We start from the raw sequence: 17,610 nt of genomic DNA, 5'->3' as shown, positions 1-17,610 counted from the left end.
GGGAGATGGGGGCCAAAACCCCGACTCTCCTCCCGCGGCCTCCACGCATCGGGCTGGTCCTGGGGGACCTGGGCTGGCCCCGAGTCAAGCATCAGCTTCATCTTAAAATTGCTTTGATGGCTTCTAATGCTGAGAATAGCGCGGCATCCGTGTGTTTTATCTACGCTGCTGCTTTTTATGAGCTTAGTCACTGCTTGAGAGCATCTGAAGTCGGTTTTATTGGCCGTTCCGAACCAGGGGTTAAAGACCTGGGGAGCACTCGTTTCTCAGCGCAGTGATCTGAATCTGAAATTAATTACCACCCTAGGCTGACATCCTGATGTTGAAATAACTCAACCCAACTGGCATCTCCTAACCCTGCTTTGTAGCCGAAGCTGCTTTCTCGCAGGTCTGTGGATACGGTCTGGAAATGGGAATTTATCCTCCTTTTCTCTGCCGAGGAGCACGGGCTGGCGTCTTCCCAGTTACCGAGCCACCGGCAGGTTCACTCCATCTCTCCATACTCTTCTCCATGCCTCAGCTTCCCTAATTCTGGAGGAAAAGCTGTTCGGAGTCTTCTACTGACTTTTATGGGGAGGGTGGTTTGAGACCGTGCCCCAAAGGGTACCCTGGGGCTGGCAGAGCTGGAAGGAGCGGGTTGTTTTGCTGCTCAGCATCCTTCCCGGCACATAATTGCTTCAGGAGCAGTGAACTGCTCTGGTTTTCTCTTCATCCTCTACTTTTTCAGAAGAAAAAGCAGAGAACAGTTAAAAACTGTGTTCCTTTTCCTCTGTCCGTGCTCATGCTCACCTGAAATGGTCGAGAACCATTGAATGAAGCAGGTTCTGCTGGTTCCCCAGGAACAGAGACTCCAGGAAAGCTGGGGAGGGACCTTGATGAGGGAGGGGAGCCACAGGATGAGGGGGAAGGGTTTGACACTGAAAGAGGGGAGATGGAGATGAGATCTGGGGAAGAACTTCTTTGCTGTGAGGGTGGTGAGAGCCTGGCCCAGGTTGCCCAGAGAAGCTGTGGCTGCCCCATCCCTGGAGGGGTTCAAGGCCAGGTTGGAGGGGGCTTGGAGCAACCTGGGCTGGTGGGAGGTGTCCCTGCCCAGGGCAGGGGGTTGGATTCGATGATCTTTAAGGTGCCTTCCCAAACCATTCTGTGACTCCATGATTTTACTCTGTTAGGTCTGAGTGCAGGGCACATTCACGAGGATGGACCTGGGCATGTCATGGGCATGCGGGGCCAACCAACAGACGTCGTGCACCGTTCCCTGACCAGCTCCTTGGCTTCAACGCGTGCCTTGGTGAGGGGGAGGAGAGGGTGCCCCAGGGAGACGATGGGGTGGCCGTTCAGTGACAGCACCAGCCTGCGTGTGGGGACATCAGAAACTAAATACCAGTTCTGGGCTTCCCGGTTCCAGAAGGACAGGGAACTGCTGGAGAGGGTCCAGCAAAGGGCTACAAAGATGCTGAGGGGCCTGGAGCATCTCTCTGATGAGGAAAGGCTGAGGGACTGGGGTCTGTTGAGTCTGGAGAAGAGCAGACTGAGGGGGGATCTGATCAAGGCCTCTAAATACTTGAAGGGTGGGTGTCAGGAGGATGGGGCCAGTCTTTTTCCAGTGGTGCCCAGTGACAGCACAAGAGGGACCGGGCACAAACTGGAACGTGGGAAGTTCCACCTAAAGATGAAGAGGAACTTCTTTGGTGTGAGGGTGTCAGAGCCCTGGGAGAGGCTGCCCAGAGAGGTGGTGGAGTCTCCTTCTCTGGAGACATTCAAACCCCCCTGGACACGTTCCTGTGGGACCTGCTGTGGGTGCCCCTGCTCTGGCAGGGGGTTGGAGGAGATGGTCTCCAGAGCTCCCTTCCAACCCCACGTCATTCTGGGATTCTATGAGAAAGTGAAGAGATCAGCAGCTCTCTGAGCCTGTGGCCCAGAAATCATGGTCAGCTGCAGTAATGGATGTGGTGGGTCCCAACCCACTGTGAAACCGGGGAAGGAAATAAGTGTCAAAGACAGGGAAATCATTCTATTAGGAAGGTCAGGCTTTTCCTCAGAGCTGAGGTCCTCTTGCTCTCTCCTTATGTTGCCGAAAAGCCACCAAAAAAAACGTGTCTCTGTGCGGGGCTCGTTTGGCCGCCGCTGTTAAGGCACTGCCTGGGGACACGGGGCCGGGATCTCTCGCTGCGTCTCCTCCCGACAGCCGCCAGGTCTGCAGGAGGGAGCTCACTGCGGTAAGGAAAAGAAAGCAAAAGCAGCGCCGATGCCCTTCTGGTGGCTGGGTTTGCATCCCCGGTTGGTCAGCAGGACGCGGACGCTCTCTCTGGGTCGGGGCGGTCATTAATATTCCATAGACCTGAGCTATTTCCAGCCTCTAAAGTAAGAGCCATTTACAGCTATTTCCCTCTTTTCCAAGAGTCGATCCCCCCCCCAAGGTTATACCTGCTGGAGATTAAAGATTGGTGGCGCTCGAGCCAGGGTTCAAAATAGCTTTTTGGTCTAAAGCAGCTGATTTTGTGCAAAGTAAGATGCAGCTGGTTCCCTCTCCCGGACAAGGGGTGTTCCAGGGGCTGAACATCCCTGCTCGGAGCCTGCCCATCCCAATCTGCCTCGACGGCCCGCCTTGTCCCGAGCTCTGTCTCTTCTGTGTGTGTTCCCTGGGGAGGAACCGTTCCTCCAGGCACCCCAACCCTGCCTCGTCCCAGGCATCTTCCTCCGGGCAGCGGGGACGGCAGCACGGTCCCTGCAGCCCAGGTATCGATCTCCAAACAACAGCTTGAACATTCTGTTGAGCCGAGAAGAGGGATAATTTGCAAGATGCCGCAGGAGAGGCCTGAGCCGGGGTTTAACTGCGGACAGGAGTTAGGCAGGTGTGGAGTAAGGAGTTAAAAATTACATTATTCTGGTCTCCCGGCTCGTTCTGACGGGGCCACGGGCAAAGGAACGAGGCGGACACGTAGCCCTGCTTCTCCTGGAGCCATCCCCTGGAGCCATCGCCTGGGTTAGAGGCTTCCTGAGATCCAGGTGATGCCCTGGGACTTCACAGTCCTGGGGAGATTTGTTTCGCCTTTGTGTGATTTGTGTGGGACGGCTCCAGGGATCCGGCAGCAGAGGTCTGCATCTTAATTAACGCCGTGTCTGGAGAAGCGTGTCCCTTTGTTCCTGCTGAATCTGCCAGCTGCTGGCTTCAGAGCCCCAAATCAGGAGGGAGAGGGAACAGTTGCTGCCTGTTCCCCTCGGCTTTGTCCTTTGACTTCTCTGTGCCGGGTCGGGGTTTGACAGAACCCCTCGTTTATCCTCTCGCCCTCGGCTCTGAGCAGCCCCGCTCCCCCCGGCACGCTGGTTTTCTCTCTGCGTGCTCCTTCCTAGTTTTTTGGCTAATTTTCTTCTGCCCCAGTGTATTCTCGCTCATTTTTACAGCCATAACTAACAGAGTTACCCAGTTTTCTGCCCTTTTTGGGCTCATCCATAAGATATAAGCCCCAGTGACAGTGAGATATAAGCCCCGGTGACAGGGTTCGGTGCTTCTCCCCCAGCCTAAAGCCACCCTCGTTTTGTCCCATCTTGATGTGCTTTGCTTGATTAAAATCCAGCTTTATTTTCTATACGCTCCCGTCTGAAGTACTAGAACATCTACGCACTGCGTGGCGAGGGAATGAGCTCCTTGCTGCAGTGCTTCTAAATACTTCCGAATGCTTCTAAATACTTTTAAATACTTCTAAAATACTTCTAAATAAATGCCGAAGAACCTCGTGGCAGGAGATAAAAAGACCACGGGACAGAAGAAGAAGCTCCAATGCAAACTCTGTGGGCACCAAGTGCGTTCGTACGCGGTGAGAATCGCACGAGGTGGTTGGAAATTGTATATTTTCTAGCACAAGTCTCTCCGGTTCGAACCCCCAAGGCAGGAGATTTAAAAAAACTTGAATTGAGGGGTTTTTTTTCCCTCTGCACACTCTCGGTGAGTGCGTTCGGTGTTCTCTGCAGCCCCGTTTGCCTTCAGGGAGAATGAGAGAAGACAGCTCTTCTCCTCTCCTTACCTGGCTCTAAAAACCTTGGTTTTCAGAAAAATGCCAAGTGGCAGCGCGGCCCCGAGGAGAGTGACAGCTTGCGAGGCTGCATTTTCTTTAAATTGCAAAATATTGGATAAAAAACAGTCATTTATGTCCTGAAATTGCTAGCTGTGAAGTCAAGCGCGGCTTTTACCCGGAGTTAATTTTATCTGAAAGGGAGAGTAACGAGCGTTTTCCTGAGTGTATAGCGGTAATTAAAGCTCTTTGGAAAGGGCTGGTTTTTTCCGGGGGGGGGGGGGGCTGGAGGTTTCTCCTGAGGACCCTCGGAGGGCCGGGGTGATAAATGAGCGTCTCTCCTGGCTGCGGGAGATAACGAATGTCATTCTCCGCCTGGCAGAAGCGCGGGGGCGGCCGCAGCCCCCGGGAACAGCCCCACCTCGGCTCCGGTCTCAAACTGGGGGAGACTGGGTTTCTGTAGGGGGCAGAAAAAACACACGTTTAATTGGAGTTTCTGCCCACGAAGCCCTTGCTCCCCCCAACATCCAGCCGCGATGGGGATGTGCTGCGTGGATGGAGGAGCATCGGGGACCGGGGGGGCCAGGCAGCTGGTCCCAGGCACCCTCCACAGTAAAAAAGGAGCCTCTTTGCTTTGCTTTCAATAGAAAACGTCCCTTTTCTGGGCCACGAACCTTCTTCTAAGGCCACCGGACCTCGGCCCCGGGTTCAGAGCTGCCCCGGGCGAGGGAGGGCAGGTCCCCCAGGAGCAGCGGTTTGGGGGAGGCAGGTGCGGAGCAGGGTCCGGTTTACGGGCTCCTGTAAAATACCCTATCGACAAAAACGCTTCAAAGATCTTTTAATAACTCCCCAAATGAAAGGTTTGGAGCTGGCCCTTGTAAACTCTTCACCGGCCTTTAATTGCCTCATAAAACAGTATGCTAAAGAAATTATTAAAGGGTTGTGGGGTTTTTTTGCTGCTCTCAGATCAGTTTAACCCTTCGGGGACCTTGTGTCCAGCTGTTTCTCTCCCGCAGCCTAATGAGCAGTTACCACCTCCTTTTCTTCGCCTTTGATGATCCATCTCTGGCTCTGATCCACCAGACCTCGACCTCTTCGCGTGGCTCAGGTGCGGCCAGGGCTGGGGGGGGGAACGGCTCCATCTCCCCCCTCTCGCCCCCGGGATTTGGGCAGCGGGCGCCGGGGCTGTGGCTTTTCCCTTCCCGACGCCTGGACCCGGCCGTTCCTCCCCGTGCCATTCTGTCCCGAGGCGAATCCGGGAGCCGTGTTCAGCTGGTCTGCGCCGGGGAGAGCTCAGCTAATTTACAGACCTCCCCACATCCCCGCTGGGGCCCGGAGCAGCCATCATCATCATCCTCCCCGCGCGTAATTAGCAGCTGGGGCCTGGGGAGCGATGGTGCAGCTGAGATAACGGCAGCTGGACCCCTCCGTACGGGGGCAGCCCGTCCCCGCGGCCGCTCGCCTGTCGGACACCCAGGGTTTGCTGCCCAAAGCTCCCACCGCTCCTCGCCATAGCCAAAATGCAGCCCCTTGGTTGCCAGCTCGGCCCTTGCCGTGGGCAAGCGGGCAGGTTGGGCTGGGCATCCCTTCCACGGGGCAAACGCTTTATGTTCTCAGATATTTTTGATGTTTTGAGAAATTTGGAGTGATTTCGTGTGAGTTTTCCCTCTCTGACTTACTGTCGCTCGCCCTTTTGCTGCGCCAAGGGCTCATCTTGCCCCTCTACCGTACTCGAGCCTCCGGCCACCCCGGTTCGAGTGGGCTCTGCCAGGCACCACCATCCTCCTCCTCCCCGAAGTCCAAGGGAAGCCTGGACCAACCCTCCAGCCTCTCCTGGATTGTCACCCCCACTTCAAAACTCTCCAGAGAGGGAAAAATCTCCAAATTAAAATCCGAAAGAAGATATTGGAGCTTGAGCAGTCCAGATCCCACAAAGGTTGGGGGGGAGGGGGGAGGACGGAATTTGTTCCCTAAAAAAAGCTTGAGCTGGCTGGTTTGTTTGCAGGGTGAGTCTGGCAACGAGGTCAGATCTGCAGTCCCATAAAGATATCACTTAAACCATATCATCTCTGAGCTCCTTGGAGCTCCCGTAGCCTTAAGAGAAAGCCAGTTTATTGCTAATTTCTCCCTCGGCTTTTATGTTCCCGCAACACACAAACCCCGTCGTTGCTCTTTTCATTTACAGGCGTAGAAAAGCCAAATAAAAGCCCGTAGGGTTTGGGAATTGCTGCCGCGGGAGGAAATCCGAGGGGTGGGTGCGATGGGTTTGTGCAGCCCACATCCATCCCGACGCAGCCCGCGTCTCCCTGGGCGCGGAGCTCGATCCTCCGTGGCTTTTTCCCCCTCCCCATCCTTAGAAAAAAACGATTTATAACCGGCCCCACGTGCACCTGGGCCAGATGAAGGAGATGGAGCTGGGTCACCGGGGGCCTTTCCACCGGGGCACGGTAATGGCTCGTAGCAGATGTGAAGGGCTGGCTCTCGCCGGGGAAGGCTGGGTGTTACTGCCCACGTGTGAAATAGCGGCTGGTTCCGCAGCGGAGCGAGCTGCGGCCGTGGCAAAGCCAAAGTTAATGAAGGCAATTTCACCCGCGGCCCCGGGAGGCTGTAAATGAGCCGGTGTCTGGAGACGCCGGCAAATCCCCCCGCTGCCGTTTGCCAGCTTGTCCCCCCGCTTTATTTGCTGGGTTGTGGGGTTGGTTTTTTTTTTGGTCTCAGATGGCTCTTTTTTTTTTTTCCTTCTCTTGCAGCGAGAACGAAGCGTTGTGGAGAGAAGTAGCCAGCTTGAGGCAGAAGCACGCGCAGCAGCAGAAAGTGGTCAATAAGGTAAATCCTGCTTTTCCCGACGGAGAGATCGGGACGCTCTGGTGTGTGGTTTTTTGGGGTGATGCAGTGACCTGGGCTGGGCCCTTGCAGCATCGACGGGCTGCAGCGGCATTAATTCTGTTTAGGAATAGTTTTGATCCCTGTGTTTTCTCCCTTTGACCGTGGAAATCCAGCGGGGAGAGGTTAAATTTGGGCTGGCAGTGCTGCGATGCCGAATTTAACGGTTTTCCCCTTAGCCCTCCCCTTTGTGCTCATCCTCCCCCAGCGTCCTCCCAGCACCGGGACCGAGCGGTCCCGCAGCTACTCCTCTCCGTGTCGATCCAAGGACCGTGCACGCCCTGACAAAGCTTCTCCCTTTTTTTTCTCCTCGCAGCTTATCCAGTTTTTGATTTCATTGGTGCAATCCAACCGTATCCTTGGGGTGAAGAGGAAGATGTAAGTCTGCATTTCTACCTCCCGCTAAAGATTCCCTGTCTGAGAGAGAATAAAGAGAGGATCGGCAGAGTGGGTCCCCCAGGTCTCTGTCTTCTCTCGCAGCCTTGCCAGCGGGGTAGGACTGGGCACCACGTCAGCCTTTGTTACCGTTTGAGAAAACCCGGAACGAGTTATGGTCATTTAAGACAATCATTCTCTCAGCCCATGACCCTTCCCCACCCAGACAGGGGAATTGGGGAAAGCAAGGAAACACCAGGGTTGAAATATAAATAGATTTCATAGGAGAAGACTAAATAATTAACAATAATACTAAAGAACCAGTATTAATCCCGGTACTAATATAAAATATACAATATACAAGAATTATCCCCAGCCCATTCCATCACAGGAGGCTGGTCGCTCCCAGCAGGGACAGCCAGTGTGGGACACTGCGAGGAAGTGAAGGACTCAGGGCTCCAGCACCGGGGCAAGGAGATCTCAGGATCTCAGCCATCAAAGGAGAGAGAGAAACTCCCCGGCAAACTTTCTAATTTCTATTGAATTTGACGTTCATGGTGTGAAATAATCTGTTGGCAGCTTGGGGCAAGTGCCCGGGTCTCGCTCCTCCTCGTCCCCGCACCTGGCAAGGCTGGAAAACACTGAGGCCTTGAGTCCCACATAGTCCAGCTGGCCAGAAAGTAAATATTTTCACCAATTCAGACACTTTTTCTTCTAAAAGTGCAGTTTTCCCCAGCATTAGAAGAGAAATTAGTCCTGTGTCACTCAGCCCAGGACAGCCTTCCAGCCAATTTGTTTTGGCCAGTTAATAGTTACTTGGTTTTATCCCAGGATTAGGAACAAGTCACAGAATCCCAAAATCCCAGAATGATGTGGGGTTGGCAGGGACCTCTGGAGATCATCTCCTCCAACCCCCTGCCAGAGCAGGGGCACCCAGAGCAGGTCCCACAGGAACGTGTCCAGGGGGGTTTGAATGTCTCCGGAGAAGGAGACTCCACCACCTCTCTGGGCAGCCTCTTCCAGGGCTCTGCCACCCTCACACCAAAGAAGTTCCTCCTCATCTTTAGGTGGAACTTCCCCTCTTCCAGTTTGTGCCCGGTCCCTCTTGGCCTGTCACTGGGCACCACTGGAAAAAGACTGGCCCCATCCTCCTGACACCCACCCTTCAAGTATTTAGAGGCCTTGATCAGACCCCCCCTCACTCTGCTCTTCTCCAGACTCAATAGACCCCAGTCCCTCAGCCTTTCCTCAGCAGAGAGATGCTCCAGGCCCCTCAGCATCTTTGTAGCCCTTTGCTGGACCCTCTCCAGCAGTTCCGTGTCCTTCTGGAACTGGGGAGCCCAGAACTGGTCCCAGTGCTCCAGATGGGGCCTCCACAGGGCAGAGCAGAGGGGGAGGATGACCTCCCTTGACCTGCTGGTCACACTCTTCCTGTTGCCCCCCAGGATGCCACTGGCCTTCTTGGCCACCAGGGCCCATTGCTGGCTCATGGTCATCCTGTTGTCCACCAGGACTCCCAGGTCCTTTCCTCAGAACTGCTCTCCAGCAGGTCACCCCCAACCTGCCCTGGTGCAGGGGGTTGTTCCTCCCCAGGGGCAGGTCCCTACACTTGCCCTGGTTGAATTTCATCAGGTTCCTCTCTGCCCAGCTCTCCAGCCTGTCCAGGTCTCGCTGGATGGCGGAACAACAGGTTCTCCTGTTGTCTCCTGACCGGGCCCCGCTCTTCCAGTCTCGATCTCCTGACCCACCTGATTTTTACAGGTGCTCACGTACAAACTGGCAGATACTCTGCAGTGTGTCTGCTTCTGTCCCCTCCTTGTCCCCCTGTTGCCTGTCAAGCTGCAGGACCCTCCTTTTGTCTTTGAGCGGTGCCCGGCAGCACCATATGGCAGACACCAACCCAGCAGCCTTGATTGTTATTAATGACCAGAGCGGTTTATCCGGTGATCGTGTGCCCAAGACGTGCTGAAATGATTGATCTTGTGAGGAGAAAGAGGTTTCTCCCCAGCACTCGAGTACATGAAAAGGGCCACAGACGTGGTGGTGTCACAGCTGACCACGAGTGATCCATCTTTGGAGCAGTTGGCCACGGAGGGGTGACGCCAGGCAGAGCGGTGACAATACAGGCCTGCAGAAGGAGGGGACCAGGGTCTATAAAGAAAGTCCTCTGAGGCCTCAGCTTTTTACATTTCGGCTCAATAGACTTGCAAAATGTGGCCCGGGGGCTCGGTGTGTTCCTCGGTGTGGTGGTGGGGCTGCCTGCTCTGCTCTCCTCACACAGCCACCCCCCCCAGGGTCACCTGCCCCTCCAGGGCACCTGGACCTGGGGACGGGGGTCTGTTGGCCCCTGGGGTGGGTGCAGGTGCCCGGTTGTGGGGTTGGGGTGGGGGAAAGGGGGGTGCCCGAGAGCCGGTGCCGGCAGCGCAGTGACTCCTGTGCTGTTTGGGAATGTTTTGCAGCCCCCTGATGTTGAACGACAGCAGTTCAGCACATTCCATGCCGAAATACAGCCGCCAGTACTCCCTGGAGCACGTCCACGGCTCGTCCCCCTACACAGTAAGTACAACCCGGCCTTGGAGAGGGGGACAAGGACACGGCTGGTTGCGGGGGGGGACGGACCCCTCTTAGGCTCTTCTCCAACCGGTCTTGCCTTTGTACAACCCTTTGTTTTGTTTGGCAAAGTATTTTAAGGTGGCAGCTGCGTTCGGGCTCCGCCAGCGGGGAGAGAGCTGTTAACTGGTGATTCTCCACGATGGTTGGGCTGGGGCCGAGGATTTGGCTTCCAGACCAAGCGGGGAATTATCTGAATTCCGCTGAAAGCAGAGATGGCTGGAAGCGGCGCCTCCTTGCTTTGCTTTACATCTGCTCGCTTGGTCCGTGGTGCGGTTTTGTCACAAACAAAACGCATCTGGTGTCAGTGAATCCCTGCTCAGCCTTTGCTCATATTGCCTAATTAACGTGGGACTGTGTGTGATGAGCGTTATTCCCCCCCAAAGATGACCGCTTTTGGTCGGGGAAGGTGTCAGAGGTGAAGGAAGGTGACCACAACAGGTCAGAGCCTGGCTGAGACCCGGACCTGAAGCAGCAAAGGCCCCAGTGATCAGAGCTGACTGGTGTCCCTGGAGGTAGGGAATGAGGTGGGAAGAGCAAAAAGCCAATTTGGGATGAGAGAGCAGGCGGTGGCTTTGGAGGTGAAGGGATCTCCCGGCATCTCCAGCTCCGGGGAGACCTTATAACGGCCTTCCAGTACCTGAAGGGGCTACAGGAGAGATGGGGAGGGACTCTTGATCAGGGAGAGGAGCGATAGGACGAGGGGGAAGGGTTTTAAATTGAAAGAGGGGAGATTTAGATTAGATACTAGAAAGAAATTCTTGGCTGCCCCATCCCTGGAGGGGTTCAAGGCCAGGTTGGAGGGGGCTTGGAGCAACCTGCTCTGGTGGGAGGTGTCCCTGCCCGGGGCAGGGGGGTTGGAATGAGATGATCTTTAAGGTCCCTTCAAACTCTAACTGTTCTGTGATTCTAAGACATCGCTGATGTGTAGGGCAGAAGAAAGGAGCTCGTAGTTGGCTGTGGATGATGCTCAGACCTTGGCCTCACCCTGGCGGGTAAATGCCGTGCCCGCTCCAGGCTGCCCCTCACCCGGGTGCCCGTGGTGACCCCGTGTTCTAGGAGGAGTCTCTGTAAATCTGTGCTCTGGACTCTGCTCCCAATTGCTGCTGGATCCCAGTGAATGCTGAGGTTTTGTCTGTACTTTCCCGTCCTTTTGATGTGCTCCTTCCCCTGCCTGTTCAAGGGCCAGCGAGCACGAGGAGTCTCTCCCAAACCCTTCAGAGCTGCCCCGAGTCATCTTTCAGATGAGCTGCAGACTTTGCCTTTGTGTGCGTCGAGTCTGCTCGGCCTCGTGACGCGCGGGGGGGAGCGGGGTCGCTTCCGCTGCTATTTCCCTTTCCACCTGAGAGCTGCACTGTGCCCGCACGCAAAGCCTGCTGTGATGCATGCAAACCCCTCTTCGTGCCGTGCAGGTCCCAAACTGCGGCTTCTGACTTAAAACGAGGACTGGGACGCTCATCCCGTGTCCCTGGAGCTGGAGAGCCGTGTCCCTGGCACCCCCGAGGGCTGCCTGGTGGGAGAGGTGTCACACGCTTGGCCACTGGCTGCTTTTTATTGTCTCAGACCTCTGATAATCTCCTAAATTTCACGTCTTGGCCTGGTTGTTTCCCTTTTGGACGCTCTGTTTGATCTGGTTCCTACCAATGTGTGCCCTGGGGAACTGCGCCACTTAAATTCGGGGTGTCTCTCTTGGTCTGCGGCACCCCTGCTTGCCTGGCGCGGGAAACCCAGCCGGGGTTTCTTGGCCGGAGCTGTTGTTTGAATCAAGATTCTCCTTTATCCCGATCCTCTGGCAGTGCTGTCCTCCAGGAGCAGGGCTTTACAGCTGGGAACACAGCTAAGCTCGCATATCGGCTGTTTGGAGCGAAATAAAAGCTGTCCCCAGTTCCAAGGTACGAGGTCCTGTTGGGGACCCTGCCATCGAGCTGCCCTGGTGCGCCAAGGTGATCCCCGTGAGCTTTTTAGCAGAAAACCAAAATAAGCCCCATTAAAGAGCTCTCCTGCAGCCGGACCACCCTCTGTGGAAGCTCTCTGTTCCCCTTCCAGCTCCACATCCCCCCCCGAATCCTCTGATCTCTTTCTTTTAAAAGCAGCAAATACTTACCCAGACCCGCCGGGAGCTCTTCCAGGTATTGCCGGGTTGTCCCAGTTATGGGAAAGGCAGGTGTCATCCTTTCTCACGCTGCAGCCTTTGTCATCTGCGGCTCCAAACAGAGCCCAGGAGTGAGGGTCGGGCGATTTTTCAGAGCCAGCTCCAACGAGGACGCCGGGTCCTGGCGCTGCCGTGGTCCCTGCTTTGAAAGCGGGGAAAAAAACGGTATTTTCATAATAAGACCGTTAAGGTGGCTCAGACCTGAGTGGGGGTGAGGCCTGGGTGGTCCTGACCTTGAGAGAGCTGAGATCCGTCCCGTGCCGCTCCTCGGGACGTGGTCCCACATCACTGCTGCCCAGGAGCAGCTCTCCGTGCCCGCAGAGATTCTGTGTCTGTGTAACTATCGCCACGTCACCTTTTCTGCTCAAGAAGCAAACGTGGGATTTGCAGAAACACGGGGTAGCCCCAAAGTCGGGGTCCAGACCAGGCACCGTGGTGTGGTATGAGGCCAGTGTCTCTCTGCGCGCTCTTCAGTGGGCACCGCTGACACTTTGGGTTTTATAAATGTTTGAAATCGGTTTTTCCATGTGTTGGAGAAACGCTCCCGCTCACAGGACACATTCCTTGCTGGGCAGGAGCCTGGTGTTTGTGGAGGTGGGATCCAACCTCTCCATGGGCTGAGAGTCTGCAGAGCATCCCCGCATCTCCCTGTGAACCACCTGCATGCAGTGAGGCGCAGCTGGTTTGGGTTATTCTTTAGTATTCTTAGTATTCAGTATCTCTTAGTATTCAGGATGTCCATGAGCCAGCAATGTGTCCTGGTGGCCAAGAAGGCCAATGGCATCTTGGGGGGAATCAGGAAGAGTGTGCCAAGCAGGTGGAGGGAGGTCATCCTCCCCCCTCTACTCTGCCCTGGGGAGGCCCCATCTGGAGCTCTGGGACCCCATCATTCCAAGAAAGCCATTCAGGGGCTGGAGCGTGTCCAGAGAAGGGCAACGGAGCTGGGGAGGGGGCTGGAGACCAAGGAGAAGGGGCTGGAGAACTTGTGAGGAGCGGCTGAGGGAGCTGGGGGGGTTCAGCCTGGAGAAAAGGGGGCTGAGGGGAGACCCCATCGCTCTCTACAGCTCCCTGAAAGGAGGGTGTAGCCAGGGGGGGGTCGGTCTCTTCTCCCAAGGAACAAGAGGAAACGGCCTCCAGTTGGGCCAGGGGAGGTTTAGGATGGAGATCGGGGAAAATTCCTTCCTGGAAAGGGCTGTGAAGCCTTGGCAGAGGCTGCCCAGGGCAGTGGTGGAGTCGCCATCCCTGGAGGGACTGAAAAGCCGGGCAGAGGTGGTGCTGAGGGACACGGGTCAGTGGTGGGTTGGTCAGTGCTGGGTCCATGGTGGGACTCCAGGAGCTGAAAGGTCCCTTCCAACCTGGAGAATTCCATGATTCTCTCTCTTACCCCCTTTTCTCCTCGTACCCAAGGTTTTCTGACTCCGGGTGCGTTTTTAATTGCCCTTTGCTTTGTGCCCTGGGCTGACAGACGCTGACACACCAAGAGGAGAGCGGTTTGGGGTTCACTCAAACGTCTCAATTAATTTCCTCCTTAGCAAGACTGATACCAAAATGCGACCGTTCCTTGTTGCTGTTACCAGCCTGGAAATCTTGTACATCTTCCACCTGTAGGTCTCAGCCGAACGAATTTCAGCTCTCATTTAATTAAAAAATAATGGAGTTGTAGTGGAAGGGGAAATCTGAAATTCTGGGCTTCTGAAAATCCAAGTGTCGGATGATCCTGAAAAATAATCCTATATTCTTACTTGTTAAATTCTTTTATTTCAAAGAAAACCAAGTTTACAGAACATAAGTCCCAATTTTATTTTTTTTTTAAGTAGTGCTTTGGGTTGGAAACTGCATTTCTGGGCATCCTATTGAGTCCCACGTTGTCTTTGTCCTTGGGTGGGCAGGTTTTTGGGCTGTTCTGCCGAGCCCCCTCCCGCTCCATGTCCCAGGTCCCGGTGTCCACACCGCGAATGCTGTGATTGTCATTGCAGGCTTCTTCCCCAGCATATAGTGGCTCCAACCTGTATTCCCCGGATTCTTCAGCCAACTCCGGTCCCATTATCTCTGACGTGACCGAACTGGCCCAGTCCAGCCCTTCGGCATCTCCCAGTGGCAGCCTCGATGAAAGGTATGCTCCCGCTCTGGAATTATCTGCACGGAGAGAGTGTTCCCCAATGAGCCGAGTGCTCAAACACCGTTATAATGTGCCTCTTCTGTTGAAAATCATCCATGAGAAACAGCTGGAAAACAGTACAGCCCTCGGTACGGGTGATGTTCAGGGTGTTTGAGCTCTCTCAGTTGGAGAGACATGGATTTGACCGATGGAGCACTTAGTGGATAAGGAATTGGCTGGATGAGTGCACTCAAAGGCTCTGGGGAGACCTCAGAGCCCCTTCCAGTCCCTAAAGGGGCTCCAGGAAAGCTGGGGAGGGACCCTGGATCAGGGAGGGGAGCCATAGGACGAGGGGGAAGGGTTTTAAGCTGAAAAAGGGGAGATTTAGGTGAGATCTGGGGAGGAAATTGTTTGCTGTGAGGGTGGTGAGAGCCTGGCCCAGGTTGCCCAGAGAAGCTGTGGCTGCCCCATCCCTGGAGGGGTTCAAGGCCAGGTTGGAGGGGGCTTGGAGCAACCTGCTCTGGTGGGAGGTGTCCCTGCCCAGGGCAGGGGGGCTGGAACGAGATGGCCTTTAAGGTCCCTTCCAACCTAAACCATCCTGTGATTCAGTCCCAGTTCCTTACCAGGACTTCCCAGAAAGTTGGACCTGTCCCTCCAGGACAGTCTCCTTCAGGACACTGCCATCTCAGCAGGTTTTTGTTCGTTTGGTTGGTTTTGTTCAATTTTAATCCTCTTTTCCAAACAACACTTGCTCCTCTACCTGTCCCATCTGGTGTCAACCTGTCTGGGGGGGGGTGTCACAGCTTAGTTTCTACAAGAAACCGTCTTTGTTGGCCTGTCTGTGAAATTCCTTGCTCTGAAGGTGAAATTCCCGAAACCCCGGGAGCGGGGTGAGCTTTGCCCTGCCCTTATAAACCCGGCGCCCGGCAGCCCTGTTTCCAGCTCCTTCAGCTTTCCCGGAGGAGGTGAGAGCTGCCCTTGGATGCCATGGGTGATGCTCAGCCTTGTGTGCCTCTGCCAAGGCCATTCTGCATCAGCCATCGCCCCTCACCACGTCCCTGGGGGTGGCATCAGCCCCGTCCCACCGAGCGTCAGCCTCTCTCGGGCTCTCCTCAGCACCTTGTGCTCTCCCAACTCCTTTTTTTCCTCCCTCTTTAATAGGTTATTCCTGGCATTGGCGCTTGCCCCGAGGTGCTGAATCACCCACAAATGCCATTTATTGCCTTTAATACCCTCTGCCAGGAACACTCGCTCTTAAATAGAGACCATATGTTTGCTTAATGGCCCTTTTCCCTCTCCTTTTGTAGTCGCTCTCCTTTCCAGTAGGACCCATTGCGCCTCTTACGCCCCCGGATCGGTGGGTTTGGGTGGGAAAATTAAGGGCTGCCCAAAGAAACCATCTTCCCTGCCCATAAAACCAGTACATCTGAAAATGCCCGGGTGCTCGTAGAAAAGGTCGGTCCCCCAGAGGGGTCGCTGCCCCGAAGGGGTCGGTCCCCCAAAGGAGTCGCTCCCCTGACCTTGTGGGAGCAATTAAAGCCCTACAGCCCCCGCTGTGGTGATGATTATGTCACGAGTGTCTCAGCAACGGCTTTAAAAAAGGGTCTATACCCTCTGCTGCTTCTGAACGATTTAAACTGCGTCCACATCCAAAGCTGTATCGTTTTAACTGTGCCGTTAAGTAAAATTACACACCCCCCCTCCTTCCAATAACCTCCCCTGTACGGAGCTGCCTGCGCGGCGGGGCCCGGGGCTGAGCAGCAGCACGAACCTTTAGCCCCAAGAAATACGCTGAGGTTGCAGGAGATGGTTGATTTGTCAGGGGAGCTGATTAGGACCGGAATTCGGAGAAGAAATATTTAGGTACTCGCTCAAACCTCGTCTTTGCAGCTGACTCTGGGGGCTTTGCAAGGGAAAAGGCAACAGCAGCCACCGGGGTTTTTTCCCCCATTGTGTGGGAGCCGTTATTAGAAATCCAGGATGAGCTACCAGGAGATTTTTACCATTTTTCCTTCTTTTTTTTTTCTCGCAGGAGCAGCCCTGTGGTCCGTATCAAAGAAGAACCCCCTAGTCCCACCCGCAGCCCCCAGATCGAGGAGGCCAGCCCCGGGAACCCTCCCGCTGTCGAAACCCCCCTCTCCCCCTCCACCTTCATCGACTCCATCCTGCAGGAGAACGAGCCCAGCGCCGCCACCACCACCACCACCACCACCACCGCGGCGGCGGCCGGCGACAGCACCGCGCAGCCTCAGCCCCCGGAAAAGTGCCTCAGCGTTGCCTGCCTCGACAAGTAAGTGCTGCGCTGAGACCGCCCCAACTCGTGTCGTGCCAGCCATCCCACCGCTCTCTCTACCCTTAAGCTTGAAAAGGGGCCACCAACCTTTGGCTTTGGGGGGAGAGGGGCAAATGTGGTCCTTTGTCCGAGGCTCTGAGTCCAGCCCTCCCAGCAAGTGCTGGGGGAGATACTTTACTGTAGCCCAGTACAGTAGCCCAGTGTAGCCCAGCACCCGACCCCACGTGCAGAATTAACCCCCCCGCCGCGTCCTACCGCCGCCGGGTGGGATGCCAGAGTAAGAAGGGATAAAAATTGCTGTGCTCAACAAGGGCTTGCTCAAACCGCCTGCTCCTCCCGGTGTGGGAACAGGAAGAACAGCCGCGTTTCATCTCAGACCCAGCACATCCTCCCAGTATAAACGCTTCTGCCTTGTATTTGCAGCCCAAACACTTCCAGCATCGCCTGCTGGAAGCGTTAATCCCAGTGGGTTTGCTGTAGGTGAGACTCAGAACCGCCGTGGGCAGCGTTTCTCCATCAGCCCTGCCCCAGGGGTGTCCTCTGCTTTTGCCTGTCTCGGCTGCGTCCCCCCCAGATTTATAAGCTTTGCTTTAAACTGATGTTTGGGCCCCCCTAGTTCTGATCACGGTGAATACATTCTTCCATTCGGCCTCTTTACTCGCTAGGACTGGTGGACAACAGGATGCCCAGGAGCCAGCAATGTGCCCTGGTGGCCAAGAAGGCCAGTGGCATCCTGGGGGGCATCAGGAAGAGCATGGAGAACCTCAAGGGAGGTCATCCTCCCCCTCTGCTCTGCCCCGGGGAGACCCCATCTGGAGCAGTGGGACCAGTTCTGGGCTCCCCAGTTCCAGAAGGACAGGGAACTGCTGGAGAGGGGACAGCAAAGGGCTACGGAGATGCTGAGGGGCCTGGAGCATCTCTCTGATGAGGAAAGGCTGAGGGACTTGGGTCTGTTGAGTCTGGAGAAGAGCAGACTGAGGGGGGATCTGATCAAGGCCTCTAAATACTTGAAGGGTGGGTGTCAGGAGGATGGGGCCAGTCTTTTTCCAGTGGTGCCCAGTGACAGACCAAGAGGGACCGGGCACAAACTGGAAGAGGGAAAGTTCCACCTAAAGATGAGGAGGAACTTCTTTGGTGTGAGGGTGGCAGAGCCCTGGAGGAGGCTGCCCAGAGAGGTGGTGGAGTCTCC

At 55.4% G+C, this 17,610-nt stretch overlaps 1 protein-coding gene across 2 annotated transcripts in view; it reads left to right on the top strand.

Moving 5' to 3' along the window:
- The window catches only part of HSF1 (heat shock transcription factor 1), a 59,122-nt gene that overhangs the window by 28,180 nt on the left and 13,332 nt on the right, over nucleotides 1–17,610 (top strand). The window contains exons 5-10 of one of the 2 annotated variants that reach the window (XM_074146029.1): nucleotides 6,761–6,836; nucleotides 7,210–7,271; nucleotides 9,728–9,824; nucleotides 14,007–14,143; nucleotides 16,161–16,227; nucleotides 16,303–16,418. In XM_074146029.1, the coding sequence (XP_074002130.1) occupies nucleotides 6,761–6,836; nucleotides 7,210–7,271; nucleotides 9,728–9,824; nucleotides 14,007–14,143; nucleotides 16,161–16,227; nucleotides 16,303–16,418 (555 nt within the window). Of the gene's footprint in view, nucleotides 1–6,760; nucleotides 6,837–7,209; nucleotides 7,272–9,727; nucleotides 9,825–14,006; nucleotides 14,144–16,160; nucleotides 16,419–17,610 lie in introns of both variants that reach the window. The other variant, XM_074146028.1, reaches the window with a different exon arrangement.

Source organism: Numenius arquata, chromosome 3 (assembly GCF_964106895.1).
Source record: "Numenius arquata chromosome 3, bNumArq3.hap1.1, whole genome shotgun sequence".
NCBI classification, from domain to species: domain Eukaryota; kingdom Metazoa; phylum Chordata; class Aves; order Charadriiformes; family Scolopacidae; genus Numenius; species Numenius arquata.
Note: the sequence above shows the minus strand (reverse complement) of the source record. Positions and strands in the feature narration are given on the sequence as shown.